General features: G+C 47.7%; 9 protein-coding genes and 1 non-coding gene across 10 annotated transcripts; 4 read left to right on the top strand and 6 right to left on the bottom strand.

Annotated features, from left to right (window-relative positions):
• Positions 1-91: 91 nt before the first annotated feature.
• On the top strand, positions 92-2,255 carry CNA06760 (galactose metabolism-related protein, putative). The gene is made up of 5 exons (XM_566907.2): positions 92-323; positions 361-720; positions 777-997; positions 1,048-1,431; positions 1,479-2,255. Exons 1-5 carry the CDS (start codon positions 309-311, stop codon positions 1,618-1,620), a joined length of 1,122 nt encoding a protein of 373 aa, XP_566907.1. The 5' UTR covers positions 92-308; the 3' UTR covers positions 1,621-2,255.
• Positions 2,256-2,735: 480 nt separating this feature from the next.
• CNA06750 (alpha-mannosidase, putative) lies at positions 2,736-7,775 on the bottom strand. The gene is made up of 21 exons (XM_566906.2): positions 7,642-7,775; positions 7,320-7,366; positions 6,498-7,255; positions 6,105-6,448; positions 5,868-6,045; positions 5,758-5,816; positions 5,343-5,704; positions 5,216-5,290; positions 4,828-5,164; positions 4,677-4,776; positions 4,553-4,621; positions 4,487-4,492; positions 4,297-4,429; positions 4,177-4,247; positions 4,090-4,121; positions 3,924-4,026; positions 3,835-3,874; positions 3,738-3,781; positions 3,508-3,680; positions 3,242-3,443; positions 2,736-3,180 (listed from the first exon to the last, which is right to left on the bottom strand). Exons 1-21 carry the CDS (start codon positions 7,703-7,705, stop codon positions 2,934-2,936), a joined length of 3,444 nt encoding a protein of 1,147 aa, XP_566906.1. The 5' UTR covers positions 7,706-7,775; the 3' UTR covers positions 2,736-2,933.
• Positions 7,776-7,964: 189 nt separating this feature from the next.
• Positions 7,965-9,998, top strand: CNA06740 (hypothetical protein). Its single transcript, XM_567220.2, has 6 exons — positions 7,965-8,421; positions 8,478-8,500; positions 8,561-8,624; positions 8,676-8,785; positions 8,844-9,089; positions 9,143-9,998. Exons 1-6 carry the CDS (start codon positions 8,028-8,030, stop codon positions 9,935-9,937), a joined length of 1,632 nt encoding a protein of 543 aa, XP_567220.1. The 5' UTR covers positions 7,965-8,027; the 3' UTR covers positions 9,938-9,998.
• On the bottom strand, positions 9,969-12,717 carry CNA06730 (RNA splicing-related protein, putative). The gene is made up of 10 exons (XM_566905.2): positions 12,582-12,717; positions 12,366-12,528; positions 12,203-12,309; positions 12,054-12,149; positions 11,576-12,005; positions 11,497-11,529; positions 11,199-11,450; positions 11,040-11,155; positions 10,809-10,988; positions 9,969-10,756 (listed from the first exon to the last, which is right to left on the bottom strand). The coding sequence occupies exons 1-10, from the start codon at positions 12,645-12,647 to the stop codon at positions 10,019-10,021; spliced, it is 2,181 nt and encodes a 726-aa protein (XP_566905.1). The 5' UTR covers positions 12,648-12,717; the 3' UTR covers positions 9,969-10,018.
• A 276-nt stretch (positions 12,718-12,993) lies between these two features.
• Positions 12,994-13,085, top strand: CNA06720. Its single transcript has one exon. It is a non-coding gene; the product is annotated as a tRNA-Ala (tRNA).
• Positions 13,086-13,238: 153 nt separating this feature from the next.
• On the bottom strand, positions 13,239-17,191 carry CNA06710 (ubiquitin-protein ligase, putative). The gene is made up of 5 exons (XM_024656357.1): positions 16,954-17,191; positions 16,463-16,663; positions 14,858-16,412; positions 14,607-14,808; positions 13,239-14,555 (listed from the first exon to the last, which is right to left on the bottom strand). The coding sequence occupies exons 2-5, from the start codon at positions 16,594-16,596 to the stop codon at positions 13,459-13,461; spliced, it is 2,988 nt and encodes a 995-aa protein (XP_024511951.1). The 5' UTR covers positions 16,597-16,663; positions 16,954-17,191; the 3' UTR covers positions 13,239-13,458.
• A 329-nt stretch (positions 17,192-17,520) lies between these two features.
• Positions 17,521-19,368, bottom strand: CNA06700 (conserved hypothetical protein). Its single transcript, XM_566903.2, has 7 exons — positions 19,151-19,368; positions 19,086-19,102; positions 19,014-19,049; positions 18,864-18,966; positions 18,281-18,809; positions 18,145-18,242; positions 17,521-18,092 (listed from the first exon to the last, which is right to left on the bottom strand). Exons 1-7 carry the CDS (start codon positions 19,322-19,324, stop codon positions 17,706-17,708), a joined length of 1,344 nt encoding a protein of 447 aa, XP_566903.1. The 5' UTR covers positions 19,325-19,368; the 3' UTR covers positions 17,521-17,705.
• Positions 19,369-19,675: 307 nt separating this feature from the next.
• Positions 19,676-21,753, top strand: CNA06690 (hypothetical protein). The gene is made up of 8 exons (XM_567008.2): positions 19,676-19,821; positions 20,219-20,362; positions 20,417-20,511; positions 20,562-20,666; positions 20,728-20,781; positions 20,835-20,880; positions 20,934-21,004; positions 21,051-21,753. The coding sequence occupies exons 1-8, from the start codon at positions 19,794-19,796 to the stop codon at positions 21,582-21,584; spliced, it is 1,077 nt and encodes a 358-aa protein (XP_567008.1). The 5' UTR covers positions 19,676-19,793; the 3' UTR covers positions 21,585-21,753.
• CNA06680 (conserved hypothetical protein) lies at positions 21,681-23,268 on the bottom strand. Its single transcript, XM_567007.1, has 5 exons — positions 23,214-23,268; positions 23,003-23,152; positions 22,616-22,954; positions 21,975-22,565; positions 21,681-21,923 (listed from the first exon to the last, which is right to left on the bottom strand). The coding sequence occupies exons 1-5, from the start codon at positions 23,235-23,237 to the stop codon at positions 21,792-21,794; spliced, it is 1,236 nt and encodes a 411-aa protein (XP_567007.1). The 5' UTR covers positions 23,238-23,268; the 3' UTR covers positions 21,681-21,791.
• Positions 23,269-23,523: 255 nt separating this feature from the next.
• On the bottom strand, positions 23,524-25,444 carry CNA06670 (beta-1,4-mannosyltransferase, putative). Its single transcript, XM_567006.2, has 4 exons — positions 24,660-25,444; positions 24,523-24,612; positions 23,825-24,470; positions 23,524-23,772 (listed from the first exon to the last, which is right to left on the bottom strand). The coding sequence occupies exons 1-4, from the start codon at positions 25,253-25,255 to the stop codon at positions 23,584-23,586; spliced, it is 1,521 nt and encodes a 506-aa protein (XP_567006.1). The 5' UTR covers positions 25,256-25,444; the 3' UTR covers positions 23,524-23,583.
• Between the last annotated feature and the right edge of the window lie 146 nt (positions 25,445-25,590).

Raw genomic sequence — 25,590 nt, 5'->3', positions numbered from 1 at the left:
CACTTAAAAAGGACCGGTGACGTCACCCGATCCCTTTTGGGCCCAAAACAAAATAAGGGCCGGAATGCATGGCGTTGTTTTCTGCCTGCTCTCCTGAATACACAAACATCTATTTCTATCCACAATCCACATCTGCATCGTCCATAACCTCCGTCCGACCACTCTCCCCCAGTCGCTCCCAGATTTCGGGCCCACAACAAGGATACAAACAGTTTCGAGTCCCCACGGTCACTTTGCACCCCAAAATCAGCAACACTTTCAATCGCATCCCATTTCATCAACATTACATCTTGCATCAGCACAACATTATGACTCAGCTCAAGGTAAGCCACAACGGACATGACCCATGCTGACATGCAGCGCGTCCTCGTCACCGGTGGCCTGGGTTATATTGGCTCCCACGTCGTCGTCTCTCTCCTCCTGACAGGCAAATACCAGCCCATTGTTATTGACAACTGCCACAACTCGTATCCAGAAGCTCTCAATCGATGCGCGGAGATTGCGCGTGACGAGCTGGGTGCTGATGCCCCTCAACCGATATTACACGATCTCGATCTGAGAGATGCTCCCGCGATCGAACAAGTGTTTGAGCAGTACGCAGCGGATGGTGGCATCTGGGCTGTCATCCACTTGGCTGCCCTCAAGGCGGTGGGCGAATCTGCAGACTTTCCTCTGAGTTACTATAGGGTGAATGTTGCCGGGTCAATTTCGTTGTTCGAGGTGAGTTCAAATGACGGGAAATGAAAAAAGAAAGTGGGATTCTAACGCGTTTGCAGACAATGGCCAAATACTCTTGCAACAATCTCGTCTTCTCTTCGTCCGCTACAGTCTACGGCACTCCTGCCACTATCCCTATCCCGGAAACTTCCCCACTGATTCCCGAATCATGCTACGGTCGCACAAAAGCAATGGTTGAGGAAATCATCCACGACTTGACCAAAGTCGGTGCCGAAGAGGGCAAGCCTAGTTTGAGGGCAGTCAGTGTCCGATATTTCAAGTGAGCTATCGTCTTTCCACACGCAAATGATCCATGCTAAACAATACTAGCCCTGCAGGAGCACACCCTTCTGGAAAACTTGGTGAAGAACCTCGAGGTAAACCAGGAAACCTTCTCCCACTCCTTGCGCAGATGGCAGTTGGCCGAGAAAAATCTCAACTCAAGGTCTTTGGCACGGATTTCCCCACACCCGATGGTACATGCGTCAGAGACTATCTCCACATCATGGATCTCGCCCATGGCCACGTTCTTGCGCTTGACGCTCTTACCGTTCCTTCATCCCAACACAATATCTTTTCTGAAATTGATCCCAAGGATGGTTACTTTCGTGCATTCAATCTCGGCAGAGGACAGGGTATGAGCGTCTTGAACATGATTGAAGCGATGAGGAAGGCAACAGGGTTTGATTATCAATACGAGATTGTGGGAAGGAGGTACGTCTACTTTATCAGGTTTTCATTTGTGCCGACACTGTATATAGGAAAGGAGACGTCCCAGATCTTACCGCCGACCCTTCTCTCGCCCGAAAAGAACTCGGTTTTGTCGCAAAAGAAGATCTTGAATCGATGTGCAGAGATCTCTGGAACTTCCAAACAAGACATCCCAACGGCTACTCCTCTTAGGCGTAGTGGGGTGCATTCATATATGAAATTCGGGGCATCCGGTCTTTTGGGTGAGGTGGGGATGCAGTAATTTTGGCGTTTCAGAATGAGGCGTTGGGGATTCTAGGGCAAGTTGGGAAGCTGACATGCGGTGTGGGGAAGCAAAGTGGAGGGATAGCGAAATGTGAAAGATCTCATTGGACGTCAAGTGGAAGAGGCGTAAAAACGCGCAGGGAAAATGTTTAATTTCAGGGGCCCATCTCCAGTAATAACCCTCATTCCAGATTCCAGATTTCAGGCTTTTTCTTTCATCCAACATTCTAATCGAACCTATGCATCGGCCGTCAATGTGGAGGTTGATGAAGAAGAAAAAGTAGGTATAATAGGGACCAGGTTGGATATGGGAGTACATAGAAGTGGTTGTTTCCTCGTGTTCTTCTTTCTGGTACTTGAGGAGTGCAACGTTCATTTATCGCCGGGTGTTTTTATTCAAATGGTTTTTTGTTCTGTCTTTGCTTTGGCACTCTCTCATCTCTGCATCCTGCATCTTACATATTCCATGTCAACCAATTGGGAGCTACGGCGCGGCGGTTGTTGTTCAATATCTAAAAACGCGAAAATGCAACAAAAGATATATGAAAAGTCAAACGTGAAGAAAATGCAATATAATGCAAAGTGCTTTTGGTGGAAAAAAGTGTACAGCAGGTGGGGTGCCCAACCAAATTTATACAAACTAGGTCAACTACTCCCATTCATGTGAGCATAGACCACACCGAATAGAAAGAGATGGTCCCAGAAGAGATATATCATTCAAACCGTAAACAATCTATATGGTCACCCACCCATCATTCGTCGATTTGATGCTTCGTTATTAGTCCTGAGTCGTCCTGTTGCACAGGGAGCATAGCTAGTAAGTTTGTAACTAGTAGATAGAGCGCTATGTATTGCAGTATGACTCTCATCATCTGCACGCTACCTATTAGAGTGGGTCATTAATAAGGGATTACCCGGGGTACATCCCATAAAGCAGTTGATAATCAATAATAACACTTTCTTCATACATGGTATTCAGTTTTTTGGGATCGTTTATTATTATTTGATGCAAATATAAGGATTTTGTATGAGAAACTGCCTTCGGTCCATGTCTGCTTCCCCCTCGCTATCTTTATCCCAGTTCTACCACTGGATAAACGACCATGATAAAAATCAGAGTGGTGAGGCGGCTCAATTTCACACATTATTCATTTCACTTCCTTCAAATTAGACAATTGCCTAATTCGTTCGATATTCTTCGTCCTTTACAAAACCTACACTTGGGCAACTGCAAAACCTTTTTACAACTTTATCCATCCTTCCGACTCTGCCTTACTTTTCTTACCCTTTACCGTCAGTCTTACAGTCTGCACCTCGTATCCTCTCAAGTTCAGCTGGACGTAAACGTTGTCGCCGGAATGAGGATTCTCTTCATTCCCGAGGTCTGACAGTGCTTTTTCTTTGTCGTCCAGCGGGTAGAGACGAAGAGTTTCAAGATGATCTTCCAGGATGTTGACAAGCTCAGCCTTCACCACAGCCAGATGCCTTCTACCCCGAATTGAAAGTAGCGTTAACACAACTCGAAAGTGAAATGCCACTTGAGACTCACACGTTGAGCTTGACTTTAGCATGGCCACCGAGATGCTCGTATACCCTCAAAATGATGGTCTTGGTCTTATCTCCAGACAATTGATCGTCCTCGCCTCGTTTAATGGTCTCCAGCATGACATTGTCTGCTCCTTCAAGTGTAAAGGGAGATGATCTAGCTAATGGTGAAACGTTTGTCAAAAAGTTTTTCGGAGCACAACACACTACAGTTGTTGGAAATGTTGTCAGCGAGAATGTTTCGGTTGCTTGACAGAAATGATGGCTCACCGGACAATGGTGAATTGAAGGCATAGGCGACTTGGGCCACATCACTTTCAATGAAAGTACCACTATGAGGATAAATGGCAAATGAAAACGAATGCGTTCCAATATCGCAATCTGCGTCTGGCTGGGTAGGGGCTCGTAAAAGCGAAAGACGCATGACATTACCCTGCGTGGCGCTATGGAAAGGTTAGTCACAGTATTTTTACACCGAAAGTAAGGTTGAAAGTACTTACTAGCCATATTTGCAGTCGTTGAGGATTGCGACGCCATATCCATACTACGATGTCGTCAGGTATGACTTGTATGTCAAAGCGAGATTGAAAGGCTTACCTCGGATAAGTCAGCAAACTTGTGCGCGCAGACCTCGAACCTGAACGAAAGATCAGTGGGGGTTCTTTAGCAATTCAATGCCGACTCACTTGGCAGCATCCCAGCTGGTGTTCCTGTGAGTGGGCCGAGCAACAGTTCCGAATTGCGTATCATAGGTGGCAAAGTCAGAGTAGATATCAAGGGGAAGCTCGACTTATTGGTCACATTAGCGCAGATCCAGGTAACAACATCTGAGCGACGACAGCTTATGCTTACACTTCAGGAATTGATGTTTCTCTTTCCAGTCACTATTAAACGATTAGGCAACATTCACTGGACAAAATAAGGCTGAGTGAGACTTACACAACAGTGTCGAATCGTATTATGCTACGGGCGCCGGGCTTTACAGAAGCCGCAATGGCATCCATAATGATCTTTGGAAGGATAAGCTTTGCTAAATCTCTGCAATCGTACGATACTCACGTCGATTTGGATAAGACTTTTCCCTACTCGGCAGGTGGTGCTAATGATGCCCCTTAGTGGACCGTTCTCTTTGACACGCAATGGGCCAAATTTGAGATGCTTTTGTTTCTCCAAATGAAATTCATCAACATCCCTGCATGGAAATCAGCATCAAGCCAAGTTAGAAAAGCACGTCCACACTGAAACATACCATGCGCTACATAGCAACCAGATATTGGTAAGCGTTTTTCTTAGTTCTGACGATCGTCATACTTACTCCCAAAAGTTGGGATGGTCTTCCATGATGACCAAGCCGCCTGTCTGTCCGGGAGCGACAAGCTCTCTCCTGTCATTTTTTGATAAGCATCAACCCCCCAATTAAGAAAATCAAGTCGATTTACTCCAAAGCTTTGTCATAGACACTGGTAATTCTCCCGCCTTTGATTTGCAAAGAGATATTGTCGTTCGACATCACGGCTACATCATCTTTCTCCAGGACGACTACGCCGTACATGAGCTCCTTGATGTTCGTGAACAAAAAAGGTGACTTACTCGCCACCCGTGGCGAGGCGTAAACCCCCTTAGGTAGCGCAACCATTCCTCCATCGTCTTCCGTGCTCATTAACAACCATCCTTTCTTTCCGTCATCTGTGACCTGCGCAGACACTTGTCGAAGGCTGGTTGCCCCTTTTCCTAGATGCACTTCAACTATTTCCCGACGAGAATAATTGGGAATTGTGTTTATGGCGAATACCTGGCCTTGGACTTCTGTAGGAGAAGAAGGGACTAATGGAGTTGATTGCTTAAAGAGGATGGAGTTTGCCTCATTCAAAATACTGGTGATTGAAGAATGGAGCGCGGCGTATTTCTTTTCAGCATCTTCGTAGATCTTCAGGGAGTCAGCGTTCCGATGCGTTCATAGAAAAAAACAACAACATACCATAGCGATACCACTTCCAGGCAAAACATCGTGGAACTGACAAAGTAACAGATCTTCCCAAGCAACATCGAAGCGCTAAATTTTAACGTTATTAGCCGGTGATCACTGATATGTGATTGAATCCTACCTCTTTGGGATACTCGTAATCAGTATCAACAAGGCTGGCTATGGTCGCAGCATACTCTGCCTGCCTCATAAGAATTTCACTCTTCCTGTTACCCTTTTTAATTGAGGCATGCGTAGTATACGTTCCTCTATGTAGTTCGAAGTACAGCTCGCCCCTCCAGTAAGGCAGTCTGATCCCATTCTCTGTTTCCTTCCTAACGCTATCAAAAAACTCGGAGAAGCTTCCGCCCATCTTGACAAGCGGCAGTTGACCTCCTGCATCAGGGTGCTGACCGATAGCTCGAGCTCGACGGAGTTTCTCCAGCATGGGAGGAGTAGGGCCGCCGCCACCGTCACCGTTGCCAAACAAGAGGAGAGCTTCAGCTATTATGAGAGGTTAGTGTGTATACATTTTCCTCGACCAAGGGTCAGCTCACAGGTGACATCGAGATTTTTATGACCAGTAACTCCTCGTCGGATGTCGTCGATATTACACCTTTGAATGTTAGCTTATGCAGCAAGCAAATCTGAAGGATATCGATCTTACTGAGAGTTGTAGTTGTCCACAGGAGTCATGTGCGTCAAAACCTGAGATCCATCCAATCCTACCCAGTTGAATGTACTGTGCGGGAACTTGTTGATAGAATTCCATGACAGCTTCTGCGTGAAGAAATTTTTGGCTCCTGCTTGTCGAGAGATTTGAGGAAGTTGACTGGAGTAACCAACTGCATGTAATATTAGATGTACGTTGATCGGAAGGCCGGCTGTAAGGTTCAAGACTCACAAGTGTCAGGTAAAACGAACGTATCAGACCTAAAGCCGAACCTGCTCTCATAATATCTCTGCCCATACAGGAACTGCCTTATTAAAGCTTCACCTGAGGGTAGGTTCGTATCCATCTCAACCCACGTCGCTCCAAGAGGTTGAAAATTGCCCTCAGATACCTTTTCCTTGATCCTAGCGAAAAGCAAGGGATAAAGTTGTTCGACCCATTTGAATTGTTGAGCTTGGGTAGCGGAGAAACGATGTTCGGGATAACGGTCTATAAGGTCGCACTGAGTTGACCAAGATCGAGCAGATTTCTGCTGGGTCACATGGAAGGGCCAGAGCCAGGCAGTGTCGATATGGCTAAGTACCAGTCAGCCACGGACTGTTTTGTTTATCTCGAGCAATGTACCAATGTCCAATGCCCCAGAGTACGCCCTTCTCCATCCCAGCGTTCTCACTCTCCTCTTGAATATTCTTCTCCCAATCTTTACCGAGGACAATTTGTGCCACTTCTCGCCCCCTGGCCACACTCTCCAGGCTTCCCGTCTCGAACACATTCATTATCTCATTGGCCACCCATTGCGCCTTTTTGGCGAGTGCCGAATCACCTGGGAGGGTATTGTACACTTGGTGGATTGCGTTGAAATCCCACATCAACTTCCATGCTTCTTCGTTGGGGACTACCAAATCAGCGGAATTCAACTGATAGTACCTATTAGGGTCAGGGGGTTCCATGTTATTGATACCGAACATGCCGTTACAGCTCGCCTCGATATAATAATGGGCGACTCCAGCATTCCGAGCAGATTGAGGGATGATAAATTCAACACGTCGGTCGTCCCCAAACCCGCCCGTCAGGCCATGAATGGGATCACCGTCTGTGGTGAATATCATGGCTTCACCAGAACAGTCAAATTCAAATTGGACCTTCTCGTAATCTGACCACTCCTTGGGGATGTGAAGAGTAACTTTGAACCAATGATTCGTCCAGCTTGGCCCGAAGGATTCGCCCTTCTTAGTGGATTTGAAAGTTTGGCGTTTGGCTTCTTCAAAAGTGGGCTTGGTGAGACCGGGGGCTGACCATACTTCGAGCTTGACATGTTGTGAGTCGTCTAAGCGGTGAGCATACAAAAGAGAGGAGAGGTTATAGCTTGCGTAGTGCCCCCCCTGACATGGCAGGCGGCAGGTCAGATCATTGCCCGTAACCACTCAGACAATATAAACAACATACGACAAATTGATCAAGACGACCGCGAATGGACCCCAGGTGCTTGTACTCTGTGATACATCAGCCTCGACTATTGTCTCACGCTCGATGGTCTTTGCAAACAGCTTCCACCGATCAGACCCTTCGCATTCTCCGAAGTTGCGAAGTCCCGCGCAGGAATTGAGATTGATACGAAAGCTAATGTACTATCATATGAACAACGAATCTCCTTGGAGATATCAATCAAGGAAGAGCTCTGGTTCACTTTTCGCATCCAATTGGCTGCAACTGGCCTGCTGCGGATGCGAACGCTTTGTAACATAGTCGAGGATCGACGACTACTTACTAGCCTCGGTGGTCCTCTGAGGGTAGTCCAGCTTGGGGGATGTGATAGGGTTATGGCTCCCCATGGTGATGTATTTCCCGGAGTGTATTAAGTGCGTATGGGTAGTAGATGGGTATAAAATGCTACTCACGGAGTTCTCGTGTCATTCGGACACTCACGCAACTCGCCCATCGTCATTCACGCTGCTCGTCTGATTGAACAAGTCAGGTGACTGGACTCGGCGATATCCGATATTACATCGCTCGAGGTGTGCACCATCGCATCCGTCGCAGCAGCACATTTACGTATAACGAACTATTTTGTCATATCTCAGAGATGAAGAGTGTGTTGGCACAAGGCCCGAACCGATACCTTCACATCCATGCCCGGCGCTCGTCTATTTCACAATGGACGAATCAGACTTGCATGCTATAGACGCTCAACTGCGAGCCATCCGTGTCGATGATGGACCTCCCAGAAAGCCTCTACTGCTAGACAAGATGTTCATGCGGGCCGTCCAGTGGAGTGGCCCTTCAAAAATGCCCCAATTCCATGAACCTCATACGCCTCCACCTCCAAGCCCACCTAGACAGCCAAAAATATACCCCTTACCGATGGGTATTTCCGAGGAATCTTATAGTCCATCACCCCTGTCAATGCTCTTCAGATATGAGGAACTCGTACCACTAGTACTGGAAAACTTTCATAAGCCTTCAGATTGGGCAAATCTATGTAGGGTCTCCAAGGAATGGTGTAGGATTGGAAGAAAGAGGCTGTACGGACATGTCTGGGTGAGACCTTGTGAGTGCTGGGTTTAATAACTTTGGTGGTCCAGGGGTTAACATAGGTTATTACAGGGGAGGATGGACCGCATGTCAAAGTAAGCTATCAATAATAATATCCATAACGATCGTCGTGAAACCTGTGCTGACGGAAATAGCTGGTTCGTTTGTTCGAGACTCTGCATCGGCGGCCAGAGCTGTGCCGTCTCATCCGTCGACTAGGTAGGTTAACCTAATATTCAAATTGGCCTATCGCCTGATCATCCAAAATAGATGTAAGGTTCTTCCCACTTGCTACTCGTGGCGAAGAGAGGTCAGACCTAGATGATCACGTCCAATTGGCCATGTCCAACATGTGTAATCTTGAGTCGCTGGTATGGACGGTTCGTCCTTTTGGGCCAGTCTTGCAGCTGTCAGTAAAACTAATCAAATATCTGGTAGCGAGATAAATCTCTCAATCCTACTCTGCTTGAGACCATCTCTCGCTTACCACGCCTTCGATCGTTTGAGATATCGGGTCATTCTTATAGATATTATGATCCATCGCTCTTGGGCACATTTTGCTCTTTAGAGGACTTGCGGATTATGATGCCAGATCCCCATATGAAGAGCAAGCTAGTAGATTTAGTGACAGCTCTTGATGAACGAGAGCAAGGAGGACTCAAGGGACTAGATATCATTTGTCAAGTGGGTATACATCATCTTTTCGATGTCAAGGGGCTGCTAAACAAGATACATAGAGCTCTTCGTTGATAGACGACACTATACTCAAAGTAATGGCTCCTCGACTCAGAAATCTCCGACGTTTGACATTCTGGGGATGTACTCATGTCACCAGGGAGGGTATCTTCTCGCTGTTGGATAGAATTGGACCCGGCATTCAAGAGCTATCTCTAGATGCACTCCCACATTCCAATCTGTTAGACCTGACGTCTTCACCACCGCTCCCACAGTTACACACTTTTTCCTTATCGATAACTATACCCCATCGGGAATCTGCTTCTGCTGCTCATGCTCTCTCGCCCTTCGATCTTCCTGCTCTACCCCATTGCCCTTCATTGTCAGCTTTACACCTGACCATTTCGGGGTCAAAACCATTACTGCCATTCGAGACTTGGATTACATTTCAGGGTCAGCTTCCCGGGAACCTCAGCAAGCTATCACTTATAAATCTTGTGATAACCTCACCAGAGACTTTGTCGGCTATCCTAGAGTCGCTGCCTAACTTAGAAGAGCTCTACATCACCGCCACACATCCGTCCATCATGCTATCAATCCCTGCACTTTCCCCTTCTTCTCTCAGGATCTTGCACGTCAATTTCACATTGCCTTCTGCCTCAGTCTCGAGCCGAGGAGCTGTTGCACAATATCTCCACAGTCTAGCAGAGAAGATGGGGCAGATCGAGCAAATAGGCAGTGCAAATATGGTATTTGAAGTGCACAGACGTATGGAGGATGACGGAGAGCGAGTTGTGGAACTGTGTCGATGGTCACGTACCTTTGTACCGGGATATTTTCAAGTTTGGAGAGCGTGAAATCTACAAATATACTCAAAGACCATTATGATCCATTGTAATGCATGTTATGATATCTGACTATAAAGAACAACGCAAGGTCTAATCCTGGTCCATTCCCTCTTCTTCCCTACCGTCCCCGTCCTCGTCTCCGTCCTCGTTTTCGTCCTCTGAATCTGACGGCAAATCGTAGGATAAACCGCCTTCTTCTCCCTGCCCAGCACGCTGTTGAGCCCAAGCTTGGGCAGCCTGGAAGAATTTGAAACTAGTCGGGTTCGCTTCCCTTTCATCGTCGGGGAATACCAAGTCCCAGTATTCTTCCAACTCTCCACTCCCGTCCTCTGCCTTCCTCCACCTCTTTCGAGTTGTGGGCAACATATCCTCTACCTTGGCCAACGTCTCCTCGTCGCCATGCTCCTGCTCGAAACTCTTCCAAGATTCGAGTAACACGGCTCTATCTTCCTTTTCACCCTTCGCTCGCAAGTCCTTATAACCTCTTTCGAACACTTGCCTCGCCAAATCAGCGTCCCCAGCCTCGCCTTCAATCTCATTGCCATCTTCATCCTCTCCCCCACCAAGCGTCGCGATCTCCATGAGTGCGTATGAAATCCAGACTTTGACGTGAGAAGTACGTTCGAGCAAGCGTTCGTACAAATTACGCGCACGTTCGCGCTCGCCCTCGCCGGCTTCGAAGTCAATGTACGCTTTCCAGACGATCTCGGGCATATCCAGAGATTGTTGCACGGCGAGTTCGAAAATTGCTCGAACACGTTCGAAATCTTCGACGGCAGATTCAACTTGAGTCCATTGGATCCAGGCAGAACTGAGGGAGGGGTCATACTACGTAGATGTTAGCTTCCAGTCACATGCTTACACAGTGAAGACAACTCACAGTCAAGAACTTCTCGTACAATGTTCGAACCCTATCAAACTCTCGCAGCCGCATCTCCAGTTCGATATAACCAGTAAAGAGCTTCGGTTTGGGGCACATGCCGATACCAGCACCAAGAACTTTACGGGCCGCAGAGACGTCAAGTCGACGAATTTCAAAGTAAGCGTAAGCCAGCCAGAGCTGAAGATGTTATAAGTATTCTTTCGTTTGCCCAGAGCAGACGCAGCTTACCTTAGCAAAAGTGAACGTTTTATGTGGCACAAGTTTAACAGCTGCTTTATAGACATCCCGCGCCCTGTCGTAGTCCTTGGTGTCAATCTCCTCAAATGCAGCATATTGCAACCACACTACGAACATTAGCGGAGCAGCATGAAACGAGACTTCACATACGATAAATGTATCTTCTCCAATATCTTTTTTCCAGCGCAGGAGGGACATTGGCCACAGCTCTCTCGTACACTTCCCGAACTCGCATTGGCTCAACATCTTCACCATCTTCTCTGTCCGCGCGATAGGCATCTTCCTCTAACCTGGCAAGAGAAAACCACGCATCATAATTCGTAGGATCATAGGCCAATTCTTCCTCGTACTGAATGCGCCGTTTGCCAAGAACAGTGAGCTCAACACCAGCACGGTCACCATCTTAATCGGGATTAGTATAATTGTTGCTACAAGTTCACCAACTCACGTTGCTTCTCGAATTTGGTATACTGGGCATATACTACGAACTAGTCAGCATTGCGGAAAACGTCACGGTGAGGACTTACAGCTAGCAGATTTTGATCTAGGCAATCTTGCTAAGGCAAATTTGTAAATCACTCTCGCCCTTTCAAATTCCTTCAATCTAGTCTCCATCCTTGCGAACGCAGCAAATACCGATTGGGCTTTTTCCACCTGCTCCTCTTCATCACCGAAGAACTCTAAAGCTGTCTGGAAAACCTCCCGAGCCTTGTCCGGCTGACCCCTGTCCTCTTCAAACTTGGCCCATGTCACCCAGTTCTTGGGAATCGGGCGGCAAGCAATCCAGCGCTCGTAAATGGCGGAAGCCCGATCCAGCTCATTATAACGTTCTTCGAGCTTGATGTAACTCTGCCAAGCTTTGTCGTTGGGTTCCCATTGCATCCACCTCTCAAAGATTTGACGAGCACCTGAAACATTGAGAAGCAATTCTTCAAGATAGACATATTTGTACCAAAGCTACGCATTGTCAATTGACGGCGGGAAGAGCCAATTAATAACACTCACTGCGTCAACACGGGGAAGGAGGGTGATAGCTCTGTCAAAAAGATTCCTAGCGTGGTTGATGTTTCGAGCTTTCAGCTCCATGTCGGTATACTTAATCTGCACTTATTGTCAGCATACGTCCGACGTCGGCACTGAGCAAGGATACTTGCCCAGAGGTCCACTGATCTGGGATCAACATCCAACGCTCGCTCAAACACTGATCTTGATCGCTCATACTCATTCTGGCTGGCTTCCCATTGTGCATATTTGGTCCATGCTAATTCAACACATGTCAGCATCTTTCGACCACAGACGCAATAGCGATGTACTAACCGAGAATGCTGTCCCTTGAGTATCTGATCCTTGACTCGAACTCCGTTCTTTTCCTCGCCTGAAACTCTGAAAGCTCCTCCAAATCCTGAACACGCTGTTTGGGTGCCTGGATAGCAGGTTCTTGTCGTTCTTGCGCCTCTCTCAAAAGCTGCTCCGCTGTGATCTACAAGCAACAATTAGCCAATGTTTGCAGCCCGCTTGGGATTATGCACAGACCTGTACGGCAGCGGGTGCTCTGTTGCGCACTCTTGGAGCACGGTCTCTCGGATCTCTTCCTGCCATGGTGTATATTCCCCGGAAGCGACCTTCTGTCCGGATATGTAGATGTAGAGTCGGGCACAACGACGTTCTCAGGTTTGTTATGGCACTTCGAAGAAGCACTCGCGAGAGGACTGACGCTGCTGAGCCGGCGTTTAAGGTCCAAAAGGGAAAGTGTGGCACTTACAAGTCGGGTTTTTTTGCCCTTTCCACAAATAAGGGACAAATTTTCTGCCCAATTTTACTTCACTGGCAAATACAAAAAAGAAATATATGCCTAAAAATGCATGAGTATGCAATGCCATTGGTGTTTGTTAACCTCATTGAACTGATATATGAATGCAAACACAAAGCTGTCTATCATCAGATCGGGGGTGTAGCTCACTTGGTAGAGCGCGTCATTTGCACTGTCGAATACAGTAGGACTTGACGAGGTACTGAGTTCGATCCTCAGCTCCTCCAAAACAAATCTTTTTGTCCATTCCTTTTTTGTCTTTGTCCATCATAATAATTATTTCGACATACTTCGAAAATGAGAAATGAGACACTAAACCGGAAGCACTTGTACATGTTTATGACATATCTATGCAGCACGAATACTCCTTGTGCGTGATCTTTAGCACGAGTTTCCTTCGATCATGTTGACCTGAAATAGTAACGATACTAACTGTTGTCCGTCAATCAATGATGACCGTTGAATCTCCATTCAGGCGAACAAAAACAATGAAGAACGCCATAACACTGTATGTAACATACTCTACAAATTAAGACAGACAACCGGGCCGGTATTCGTATATTATTCGTATAGAAGATTGCTTAAGACCTCGTGATATCATCAATATGAATGCTCATCAGCATTCTCCATTTCTTCATCCTCCTCGCCCTCATCATCCTGATAATTGTCTTCCACCACAGCTGTACTAGCGCTCGACTCCCCAATATCCAGGGGACCAACAACCGAGCCAGGCGGCAATGCGGCGCTAGCCCCATTTGATCCCTCTGCTCTAGGGACCTTGGAGATCATTAGCCCGGCTCGTCTCCGGGCCACACCAGTCGGCGTAGGACTACCCGAAAGATCGTGAAGACTCCGACGCACAACGTTGTTTGACCCTGACTGGGCCGAACTTAACTGATACGGCGAGTTGCCTTTCGAAGATCCTGCATGAGACCCAGTCCTGAAACCAAATGCCGGAGGAGGTTGGAGGCCTACACGTTCGTCTGGTTCTTCACCTTCGACAGAGTAGCCAAGATGTCCCGTCGGGGCATAAGGTAAAGTAGTTTTCCAGGATGCCATTCTTGGGTCTCTTACTTTTTCGAGTCTGTCATCCCAGGCTGACTCAGTACGAGCTTTGCGACTGCGGCTCTTCCTCTTTTTCTTCTCTTCCATTTCCAACCTTCTTCTCTTCTCGGCGGCCCACCTTTCCCATCTCGGTGGCTGCAGATTGTCAAGAGAGGGATCATCTACATCTTGTGTACTCGACTGGCCAAATCTGAAGACATCAAAAACAGTTGCGCCGTTCCGATTTGAGGCAGCTACCAGCAGGTTTTTGTTGAAAGAGACCTGCCACACCGCGCTGATCCCCACAACCAGATCTCGAACGAATGTTCCTGTTTTGACGTCCCAGAGCTTCAGGGTTCCATCTGAGCCCGAGATGACCTTTGTCTCATCATGCTGAAAGCATGTGATTGCGCCACTGTGAGAAGCAAGGACGTTCTTGAGTTGGCAAGTATTGGGGTCCCAAATGCGGAGAGAGGAATCGGCAGCAGCAGAGACGAGATAGTTAGGGGACAAACCGAGGAGGCCCACAAGAGAAGTGTGACCTTGGAGAGTGTGAAGACATTGACCCGAGACTATATCCCAAACCTTGACGGTGCTGTCCAAAGAGCCCGAGGCACATCTCTTGCGATAAGGGTCGTAGACGATGCTATACACTAAAGCTTTGTCAACTTCTGTAATGCTCTTGTCGAGTGTGTGATTTTTACCTTTATCTTCATGCCCCGTAAGAACATGAAGACTGGTCCCCTTCACGATGTCCCATACTCTAACGCTCATATCATACGAGCCCGATACACAGATTCTGCCATGAGTGGCAATTGCTCGAACAGCAAGGGAATGGCCCTCAAGAAGGTGCATGTGGAAAGGGTTTACGTCAGGCCCAATGAGCTCAGTTTGTTCCTCTTCCACCTGCCTCTCATCAGTGATGTTTAAAAAACAGATATGCCGATGAACTCACAATACCGTCATATAGAGGGTCATCCTTCTGGGGCAGCTTCCAAACACGGAGCGTTGCATCTCTGGATCCAGTCACAATCATAGGGACAGGTGGCTGATAGGATTGTGTCTCCTCCTCCCACACCGGTTCAACAATCTGCAGACATCTAACAGTGCTGGTGTGGCCAGCGAACACATAGGTCATTCGGAGATCTTCCAGGTCCCATATCCTCACTGTCCGGTCTGTCGAACCACTGACAAGGGTGTGACCTTTATATTGAAGCGTCCACACGCCGCCCTCATGTCCATCAAGCCGCTTGCGAAGCTGACCATCATTCGTGTTGTAGATGTTGATTGAATGATCATCCGACGCAGAAACAATCTTATCCTCATCAAACTGAAGACATGTGACGACGTTTGTACCCTGGCCAGTAAATGAACTATGTTCTGGTCGAGTATGTATCCAATTCTTTTGATCCTGATATCGACGACGGTACACATGTTTGAGAGGAGTGGGTCTTTCAGGTAGATCATGACCCAATGTTGGCGAAAACATTTGCTCATCCTCGCCGGATACTGCTTGATAGCTAGTACGTCTCCCCTCGAGCTGATCGTGTAGGTCTAGCGCCTCGTATCGCTCAAGAACTAAACTCTCCTCCTGTTCTTCTGTACCGAAACCACTCCAGAGTTTATCGTCTAATAATCGCGCCTTCCATACACTTCTTTCCATATCAATGATTCTCTTCCATTTTTTGCACACCCTGGAGGCACTGGCTAAACTCTTGCCATCAACTGATTTGAGTATCTGTATGGCGACCTCGTGTGGAAGTTGGGTGATAAAATCCCGGCGAAGAGCCGTGGATACGAAGTTCGATATGCGTTGTAAAGTGGGCATACGGGAGCGACGAAGGAGGTGCATGAGGAAGTGTTGTTGCAGACGATCAGGTAGAGTGTCGAAATGGGAGACAAGAGACGGGAGAGAGAATAGAGCTGAAAGCTCAACACCGGAGCCCATATTCGGTGCTTGAGCCGTGGGGGCTATAGAGGAAAGAGACATAGACTCGTGTTCAGGGGAGGGCAATGGTGATAATAACGCTCGATTTACACCTGTAGGTATATTGATCTCATCCAGCCCTCTAATCTTCTTTCTAGGCGGACTTCGCCTGGCAGAAATATCGTTAGCTACTGGGGATGCGGGAGCATCACTTCGCTCTTCGTATTCCCTCTTCTTCTCTTTGCCTTTTGACCTGTTAAGGGCTTGAAGAAAAGTCAAGCTTTCGTCTGCTACGTCGACACCATTTTCAGCCTCAGTCATACTGCCGTTCAACAGAGTTCTTGTCCACCCAGGGCCAGACATTTCTATTCCACTCTCTCCAGAGGCATTTTCATCCTGAACGATTACTCTTCTTCCTCCAAGAGTCATAGTAAATAAACGCATGTCACTGGGCGCGGGCTGGTCCGCCAGAGGATACTTTTCGCCAGGAAGGTGATTTGGGAGTTTGAGATGCTCTGGAGAAGGGACTCGAGGGAGGGTGATGGGTTGGAACGATGTTGTTGTACGGGTTGTATGCGTAACACTACCAAACTCATCAGTCCAATGATAACCAAGAGCGTAAACAATACATACACTGTCTCTACCACTGCATCTTCCATCTGCAAGACCGGTCCTTCGTTGGACCATGTCAGCCCTCCCGTGGGGAGCCCACGGCCGTTTGCAGAATCCAAGTCGTTATAGTCCATTGTGTTGGGTGTGCCCTGCATCGCGCATGAATCTAGTCAATCCAGGAGTACGCGGTATCCGGTCCGATAAAGATTATGACGGAAATGCCTGAAGGTGACTATGAGTCAGTTCTTTGGTTCTTTGTATTCGTAAGTCGTTAAGAATAGGTCAAGCATAAAGGTGGCTATTCCTTTGTCTCTCTACTTTCGTACGGTATCCTCCTGGCGCGAGTCTCTATGAATACACGGCGAAGGTGGATATAGGGTGAAAGGAGGAGGCTAAAGAGACAGAGTTCGTTCAAGGGAGGCTTATCAATAAAGCGCCCTTCAAGACAAAGGGTGTGTCCTCGGTCCTGCATTTATGACGACGCATGTCTTGTTGTCTTAGGAAACACTTACTGGTGATAGATAGCCAAATACGAATTTGCTGATTCCAGTTCAATTAATGGTGGAAGAGAGACTGAAGGTGGATGTGTGCACGGAGACGGCAAGACGTGACGAGACGAAGGGGAACGCGAGCGAGGAAGGTAGAGAATAGGGGTCGGACGTGGTGGTAGCTACGATGGCTGTGTATCGTTAAGGGGGAGAGGGCCAGCCACGGCCGAAGAGCTTTGGAGGATGGGTATAATAGACCGAAGATGTATGCGCTGAAGGAAGACATCTTTGCAAAGGATCCGCGCGCATTTCACGTCCGCAACGCCGGCGTTTCTTACTACTCTACTGAAGAATCGCCCACGGGCAGAATCTGCCTGCTTCTGGCAACTACTTCGTACACCATTGGCATGACCCCCGAAGTCTTTATTTCATAGGCCATAGGATCTCCTGTCCTGCTTGCAACGTATAATAAGATACGTTTTACATCCCCACGATCGCATAAACGGACATGATGATCAGAATTAGAAGCTACCCTTGTTGTCGTCGTCGTTGTTTTAGGACGGGAGGACTGGGCGGTGCTAGTGCAGTACGTGCACATCATATAGCGTTCCATTGCGACATTATAATAAAAGATATATATAGGAAGTGCCGGAAACCATAGTAAATGGTAATCGATTCTACATAGTCATAGAGTCTGAGTTTGTCGCTGTATGAGCGTTACCGTGTGCTGATTGTATCGACGCGAATGGTACCGCTTATCACAAACGTATATCAATCTAATCCTTCTTGTTCCACACTTGTCTGCCTACCATTTCCCCTACCACCTCGCCCACTGCCAGACTACTAGTCAACCCCGGGCTATTGAAACCCAACAGCTCGATGAAACCCTTCCTTTGTTCCGCATGGCGAATGAGAAAGTCTGAGAACCCAGCTTCGGGCGGTGCAATGTTCGGTCGAATGCCAGCATAGTCGGGCGAAAGTAAGGAGGGGTCGATAGTGGGAAGATAGTCCTGGACTGAGCGAGCAAAAGCTGCTATGCGCTCTGGTGAAGAAGCGGGCGCGAGATGCGACTGCCAAAAATCTGGGTCCCGAGCGGCATCAGCAGAAGTTCCAATCGTTTGGACATCAGGACCGAATTTGATGTTACCGTCGAGGTCAAGCGTCTTGGGTACACATTAGCCTGAATCAACAATAGTGGAGGCTATGAGTACTTGCTAGATGAGTACCCAGGTGGTCGACGTTGACGCTTGGACAAGGGTAAATCAGTCTTGAGACATTGCCAATGCCAGGTCCCTTGTAAGACATATAATTGCCTTGATTTTAGCTTCATTCCATAGCAGTGCATACTTACCCTTGACAGGCCATAATTCTGCCAGCTCAGCTTTGGATACAACGCCCTCACACAGACTGACTGATCCAAGTCCCGCGGCATTCACCACCACATTCGCGCGGACACTCTCTACCTCTCCCTTTTCTCCTTCCTCGAGACCTTCCCAGCCAGTCTCCATCTGTATGACCCATCCACTGCCAGACTCCTCTCGATCAATTCGAACAACTCTCGTCCCGAGTACGATGACACCTTCTCCCCTATCTTCTTCTCGAGATGCCGAAGGATTGTAATCAGGATCTTCAACTTCTCTTTCCAAGCTGTCTACCAGACCCTGTGAATCCACGATACCTGTCGAAGGAATGAGCAAGGCCCCACATACTCTTGGAGAAAGGTCAGGCTCAAGCTCTCGAGCCTCGTTACCGCAAAGGAATCGAGTAGCGATGCGTGAAGAGGAAGGGTCGCCGGGAGTTGTCAGGAATGAGGGGTGGATGGAATGTGCTTGAAGCTTTTGAAGATAGGGTATTTGGGAGTTGGATGTGGCGACAACGATCTTCCATGATGAAGATTAGTTTTGTTTATAGTTCGTACTTTGATCGAAACGCACTTTTCCAGTACGTTTATGCCCAATGTCGAATTGCTCACACCGTCTGTAGAGCATGTCCCTCCCTTGTATGCATAGTCTTGACTTTATACTTCCTAAAGGATAGCTGCGCGTTTTTAGTTCTGCCCCGTAACCCTTTGTGGAGCGACTTACTAGATGCCTGAGTGAATGACCTCTGAGTTTCTCGCGCTACTCATCAGCCCTCGCAGATGCTTATCAACTCACGTCGTTTCCTGTCCAAGCTTACTGAAGGTCAGGATTTATGCACGGAATGTTAGAAACGAGCTCACTTGACCGTGGCGCTCTACCAGAAATGTTGTCCTATCTTTTCCTCCCTTGTTGACGAGGGCAGCGGCTACACTGAGACCTATGACACCGCCGCCAATGACGAGGTGATCGATAGATGTAGAAGGGGGTTTGAATGGGTAGACCTGGCGTAATAATTTGGCTCTGGATATCGACATGTCTGATTAGTGGTCCCTAAAGACAGACACTTGAAAACACCTGACGGTTCATCGCTTTCTATTTATTCCATCCCTGGGTGGGGTCGATATGCCGAAGTCGGCGTTCGGCACCATTCGACGAGGAGCGACGACGCGACTGACTTTTTTGGATTTGCCATCCCTCATAAGCGATCTCCTGCATACATGCATGCGGATGCAAGAATGAAGCTCCATAAGGATAGAGTTAGATGCATCGCGGAGTCATTGAGCTTGGAAGCCCATAGTTGCGTGGTGGAGCGGGACTGTGGACTTACAATTCAATGGCACAGCCACGATGTGGAAGATGATGTATAAGGTTTCTGAATCTCACTGAAAGCGTCAAAAGCTTGCAACTCACGACCGCCAGCGCTTTCCTTCGTACTCTTTTCCCACCAGTACCCGTGGCATCCTGTCTTGCTTGGAACAGAAAGCAGTTGAACAGCAGACCAATATGAACACCAGGCCGCCCCCTCCCTCAGGTAGGTCCTCCTGGAGCACCCGTCCGCCGTCGCCACCGCCACTGCCATCGGACGTGAACTGACGATTGTCGACAATTCTTCCCCCACCTATCATTGACTGGTCTCTCCCACTGCGCCGCCCGCCAAATACACCCTTCCGCTATTCTGTCCTTCCCATCCATTTTTGCTCCTTTCAACTTCTGTGACTCGTCTCACATATAACACCGACTTCGCTCGATCTGTCTTTTCTTCTCACGCCCATATCAATCTGTGCTTCCCTCGACATCTTCATCATAACCATTTCACCTCATCAAAATGTTCCTCCGCACTGGCTCTACTAAACCCACTGTCCCCGCACCATCCGACGCCGCGAACTCTCCGCCTCCAAATACCAATGCGAATAACGATGACAATATAGGCCCGCCCCCTCGATATACCGCCGTTGTTCGCAAAGTTTATCCTTTCTCACTGCGCCCTGTTGTCATCTTCCTATCACTTGCTGGGTTTATTTATGGTTTGGCTCTGGGAGTAGACTCAATCACGGACAGAAATGACGCCAAAGGTGCGTTCTTTCATCCCACATTGCAGACGTTTAGATGCTAACGATCAACTGCAGAGACTTTCAAAATGCAAGTTTTCGATATCGTAGCAGGAATCCTGTACCTAGTAGTTGCAGCGATTGAAGCTTTCGTCATCCTCGTGGCTGCTTTGGCAAGTTCATTTCATCCAGTCTTCACTATCCTTGCTCATGATGTGAATAGCAAAGCCTCTCTCTGGCACGATTGTTCATTGTGGCAGTCCCCATTGGGCTTATCGTTAATTTAGCTGTCAATGTCATTGAAATCATTGCGCATTTCACCACCAAGGTATGCAGGAGCGATATGCCTGACGTTATAACGGGTTTAAATTAATCGTAACGATATTTAGTCTGATCTGATCGCGCAATGTGTGTACAATGAAGATAGACAGGCATATAACGACGTAAGCACGGGTTTCGTCAAAGTTATCATTGATTGTCTGATCCAAATGTGCAGGTGGGGGGTATCGTTGGGAACATCACTACAAGCGAGGCCAATAGCAGTAAGTCTCATCATTAGTGATCACCAAGTACTGGAGGAATGACATCCTGCTAGTCTGTACAAGTTTATGGAACAGGGGTACATGGGCAGTATTTATCTGGCTTTTCGTCACTCTTGCCCTTTCTGTAAGTTTAAAAGTTAGATGATCATTTCTGACCAATTTACTGTCAGATTGTATTCGCTTCGGCATACTTTTCATATTATCACCAGCTCCTTGACCCATCTTCTGTCCGTACGCGTCAGCCAGTCTACAACCGTCAGAACCAATCCTACCCTCTTCAAAGCGGTCCAGGTGGATATCGCCCGCCTCCCCCTGCAGATGGTCAGCAAGCCTGGATGGTCCCACCTTATCCTGGACCTCCAAACTACGCAAATAACCCACCTCCTCCGCGCGGATGGGACAAATCAGATTATCATCCCGATGCGGAATGGGCTCAGGCCGATTACACCACACCTTCGCGCGAGAGGGATATTGTCGATAATAGGGAAGAAGAGGAAGCTTGGGAGCGCGCTCAGTCTCAAGGGGTCACAGCTCATCTGACAGGACATGCTCCTTCAAGAGCCAGAGAAGACGTTGAGCGCAATAGTGGTTATGTTATCCCTAATGCTGAGGAGGATGAGGAATGGGAGAGGGCTAGGAATGAGGGTGTAACGGCGCACCTGACAGGTGCCGCAACGAAGAGGGATCGAGAAAGGGATGTCTGAGCGTGCTACGGATAAGGTGATTAGAAGAGCTTGATAGCGTCCCACGAGTGTTTTCTTGATTATGTAGGATACTTTTGTCGATATTATATTTGCATCGATAGGCTGAGAAATGTTTGCTTTCGATTATGCTTACATTATTCGAAAAGGTGAAGGTGTATTGAGTGTAACGCATTGTACCATGTGGCTATCCTATTCAACTCCATCTGATTACCATCCGACTTGCACTATCTTTCGCCCGACACCTTGTGACCACTCCTTGACAGTAGAATGGTAGGCGCCATTTGCCTCTGCGGCGTGCAAGAAGGCCTGAAGACCTCCACCAACTCCAAAATAAAGGACCTGTGCAATATTAACGCCTAATACAAGAGCATACTCGTGTGTTTGACTTACTTTGGCGGCGACTAGTACAAGCCCGCTAGATACCTCTCTCAAAGGTCGCTTTGCCCAATCATCCTTGACCCTCAGATCTTCTAAACTGCTTTCGAGTTCCACATCCACCTTGTGCTCAATAGGTCCAGATTTCCCGACTGCCTCTCGCAGAACATCGATCAAAGCTGGTGTACTATCCTGTGAATAGATTGTTTCGGCGGTCAAAACCAGTCCATAACCATCCTTCTCTTCTTTCAACTCTTTGCTCAACCCTTCCCAGTGTCCATAGGTGAATTTTAACTCTATGCCTCTCTCTTCCAAAAGCTTCTGGAATGCCTCAACAAGGTCTTTATTCAAACTGAGGTTTCCCGGTTCTTCCAGATCAGGTACAACGGTTTCTATTGGCTCGTCACCTTCATCTGCCAAACGAAGCACTTCAGGGGGGAGATAAGGGAGAGCAGCAAGTATGAGATTGGGAAGGCTGACAAGGGAGAGGACAAGATGATTGTAATCTTGAAGGTGGAGTATTGTTTTTGAGGGAGTAGAAGAAGTGGGAAGGGACAAAAGAGAACGAAGTAGAAAGGCTGTAGGGAGTGAAGTGCCACAGCCAACCTGAACAGACCTTAGTACCAAGCGCAAAACGTTCGCCCACGAAGACTTACTTCTAGTACTTTGCCGCCCTTTACCCATTCACCGACGTTTTTGTTCTGTTCTTCCGTTGAGTTTCCAGCCAAAGACCTTGCCAAAACTTCGATGAGATCTACACCACCTTCCCACGTCTTTAAACCTCCTTCATAAAGGCCAGGTATCAAGTCCGTCTTGGCGTCCACATAGTCATCTTCATCTTCATTTTCTGGGGTCACGTTTTCTTTAGATTCGTCTTCAGTTTCTCTGTTGATGAGCTGGAATCTTGCATCGAACAAATCTCGGCGTAAAAGCGGCGTATACAGGGTTTGGTGGTAGAGAGGAGAATAGGAAATAGCGTCAGGTAATGTCTTGATCTACGGAAACGTTAGGTCAGACATGCTTCGCAGATACAAGACACTGACCAATTCATCTAAGCTCAGGTGGTGGCAGCTCCTATCAACGCCCCGATCATTTTTCGCAGAAGCCGAAGTCCCAGCATCCGCCTGAGATGATTGTGTCGAGGCGACAAAGGTTGTGGTCGGAATCTGGACCTGCTCGTCGTCTACCTCCTCCTGATATGCACATTGAATTAGAGCCGAGGGCTACTTTGAACAATCAAATGTCATGACTCACAAACTGGAAATCGAACTTGAACATGGTGTGGCTTCGTATTTTTTGAAGCTATCTGTGATCAATGAGAAGAAAAATGGATGTCATAAAAGTCGCCAAAAGGTGGCTGGAGAATGCTAATAATGCGCCGTTGTCCCGATCTCAATTATTAGACAATTCGGGTGATGGCGATTTATTACGTCTATAACAGTACACGTAGTAAATGTTCGTTAGTGTTACTCGTATAATTTAGCGGAAGGCTGTTCCACCCAGACGAAGCAGCAGAGCAAGTTCTTGGTATGGATAATTAAGTTATTTTTGGATATGTACCCATCATACATTGTCAAGAGATTCATCCAACCTGATCCTAATAACGCGAGCATACACAGGCATTTTAACGTCTGATCTTGTTCAAAATCCCATTATAAACCACATTATCCCAGTTATCATCCCAATTGGACCATTCATCCTCTCCGACGTCAGCAGTGGGCAAGGTGGCTCTTCGTCTCGGCGTGTTCATTCGATCAAAGTAACCTTTAAGATCGTCTAGCTTCTCCGAGGACGGGAATGAAGAAAGAATATCCTGACTCCCGTGTCAGATCCTTCGGCCTATCGCATAGAAATGTACTACTCACTATCATTTGCTCGCCTAACTCCTCCCCAGTACCGAAAACTTTCCCGTTTTCCCCGTCTTTCACCAATTCACTGATACACTGGAAGTCTTTGGCTAGTACGGGAACACCGCATCCGAACATGTCGACCACCTTCATGGGCAAGTCCTTACCCGAGCTACTAGTGTGCAAACTCACACCCAGATCGGCACAGCCCAGAAGGGGAGGATACTCTTGAGCAGGGACAAAAACACAGCGCACGGTGATATCTTTCCATTTTGAAATTTCCCTGGATTTCACAATATTTTCGAACGGAGCGCGAAGGGCTCCCTTGCCTGTAATAAGAACAACAAGTTTGGGAAGAGCGGATCCAGAATCTACAGCCGATTGGTACAGATCGAGAGCCGTGATGAGTAGCGAAAAATCTTCGTCGGCTGTCCATGAAGTGGAAGAGATGATCAATGCCGGTCTAGTGTGTTTCAATACGGCCAGACCTTCAGAAGAAATTTCGGTGAAGGCTGTATGAGTGGGATCATTGGTATCAAGATGTGAAGGAGGGAGGGAAGGCTTCAGTTCAGGCAAAAGGCGCGAGAAAAGTTCGTGCTGTATCATGGGCACTGTGCGGTGGAAATGGGTAGGCGGTCTGTCGTGAAGAACGGATGTCCGTCCCCTGCATATTGCATCAGTGAGGCCTAGGGACAACATAACGCTTAAAAACCTACTTTAGGTCCCATTCTCTTATCAGAAATTCTTGTAAAGCCTTGGTCACAAAGAGGTGTGCGTACGCTGTTTGCCCAAATGTTGACTCAAACCTAGAAGACTCAGTCCACAATTGAAGTTATATGTTAGGCCGACTTACCATTTGGCAATTCTGACAAGTCTCGAACCTTCTCCCACCCTCAGTCCAAGGATAGAATACCCGGTGTTGTGCCAATCAATGATCAATTTCGTTTTGGTGGCGAGACAGATAAACTGTGCAAGTGCCAGTGTAGGAATCGAAGGGGGATTCTGTACCAAGAGGATTTCTGTATTGCAGGGAACTCTCCAAATGCAGGTGTGAATGACTGAGAATACCTGATATATAATCCTGATTGGAGCTCTCAAAATCCACGGCAAAAGTCCCACCATCTTGGGCGGTTCTTTCAGACCCAAAAGATGTACCATTGGATTTTCAAGTAAAGCTGATGTAGGTGGCGTCTCGGCATACCCCACCATAAAAGTGCGCCAATTATGTCTCGCTAGCGATTCCGAATGATACATCATTCGGGGACTTCGACCAATGTCACCCAGTACAAGAACAGTCGCTGTGTGATGTAAATGTGGGCGCGTTGCAGTGCGTCTGACAAAGAGAACGAAAAGAAATGTAGGAGGGCCTACGAAGGTAATAAACAGTAGGAAAATTTGGTAGACTGGGATGGTGTCTGGGTCTTCGAACGGGTTGTAACGTCCCTCCATGTTGCCGAGATTAGTTGTGCCCCTTAGTAGAGGTTCGTTCCGGGGAAATCAATTCGGAGTATTTCCACCTGGCCTCTTGGAGGAGACTTAAGTACCTATTTACCGCTGTAAATCCTTTCAGGCAATGAAGGCTGTAGGGTGTTGAAATCTGAAGTCTCTTTCTTTGTTCGTGGAAGTCTGATCTGACTTCTACGATGTGGAGAATAACTAATATGCAGAACTCGGTGAGAACGAGCGATGACGGACCGGTCCCCTACCGTCATCACGTGACCCGGTAATCAACGGTCATCCAAAAACAACCACCACGCCTCCAGGTGCAGCTGCTGTGAAATGAC

This window comes from Cryptococcus neoformans, chromosome 1, assembly GCF_000091045.1.
Source record: "Cryptococcus neoformans var. neoformans JEC21 chromosome 1, complete sequence".
Classification (NCBI taxonomy): Eukaryota; Fungi; Basidiomycota; class Tremellomycetes; order Tremellales; family Cryptococcaceae; genus Cryptococcus; species Cryptococcus deneoformans.
The sequence above is the reverse complement of the archived record's forward strand: the minus strand, read 5'-3'. Positions and strand labels throughout refer to the sequence as shown.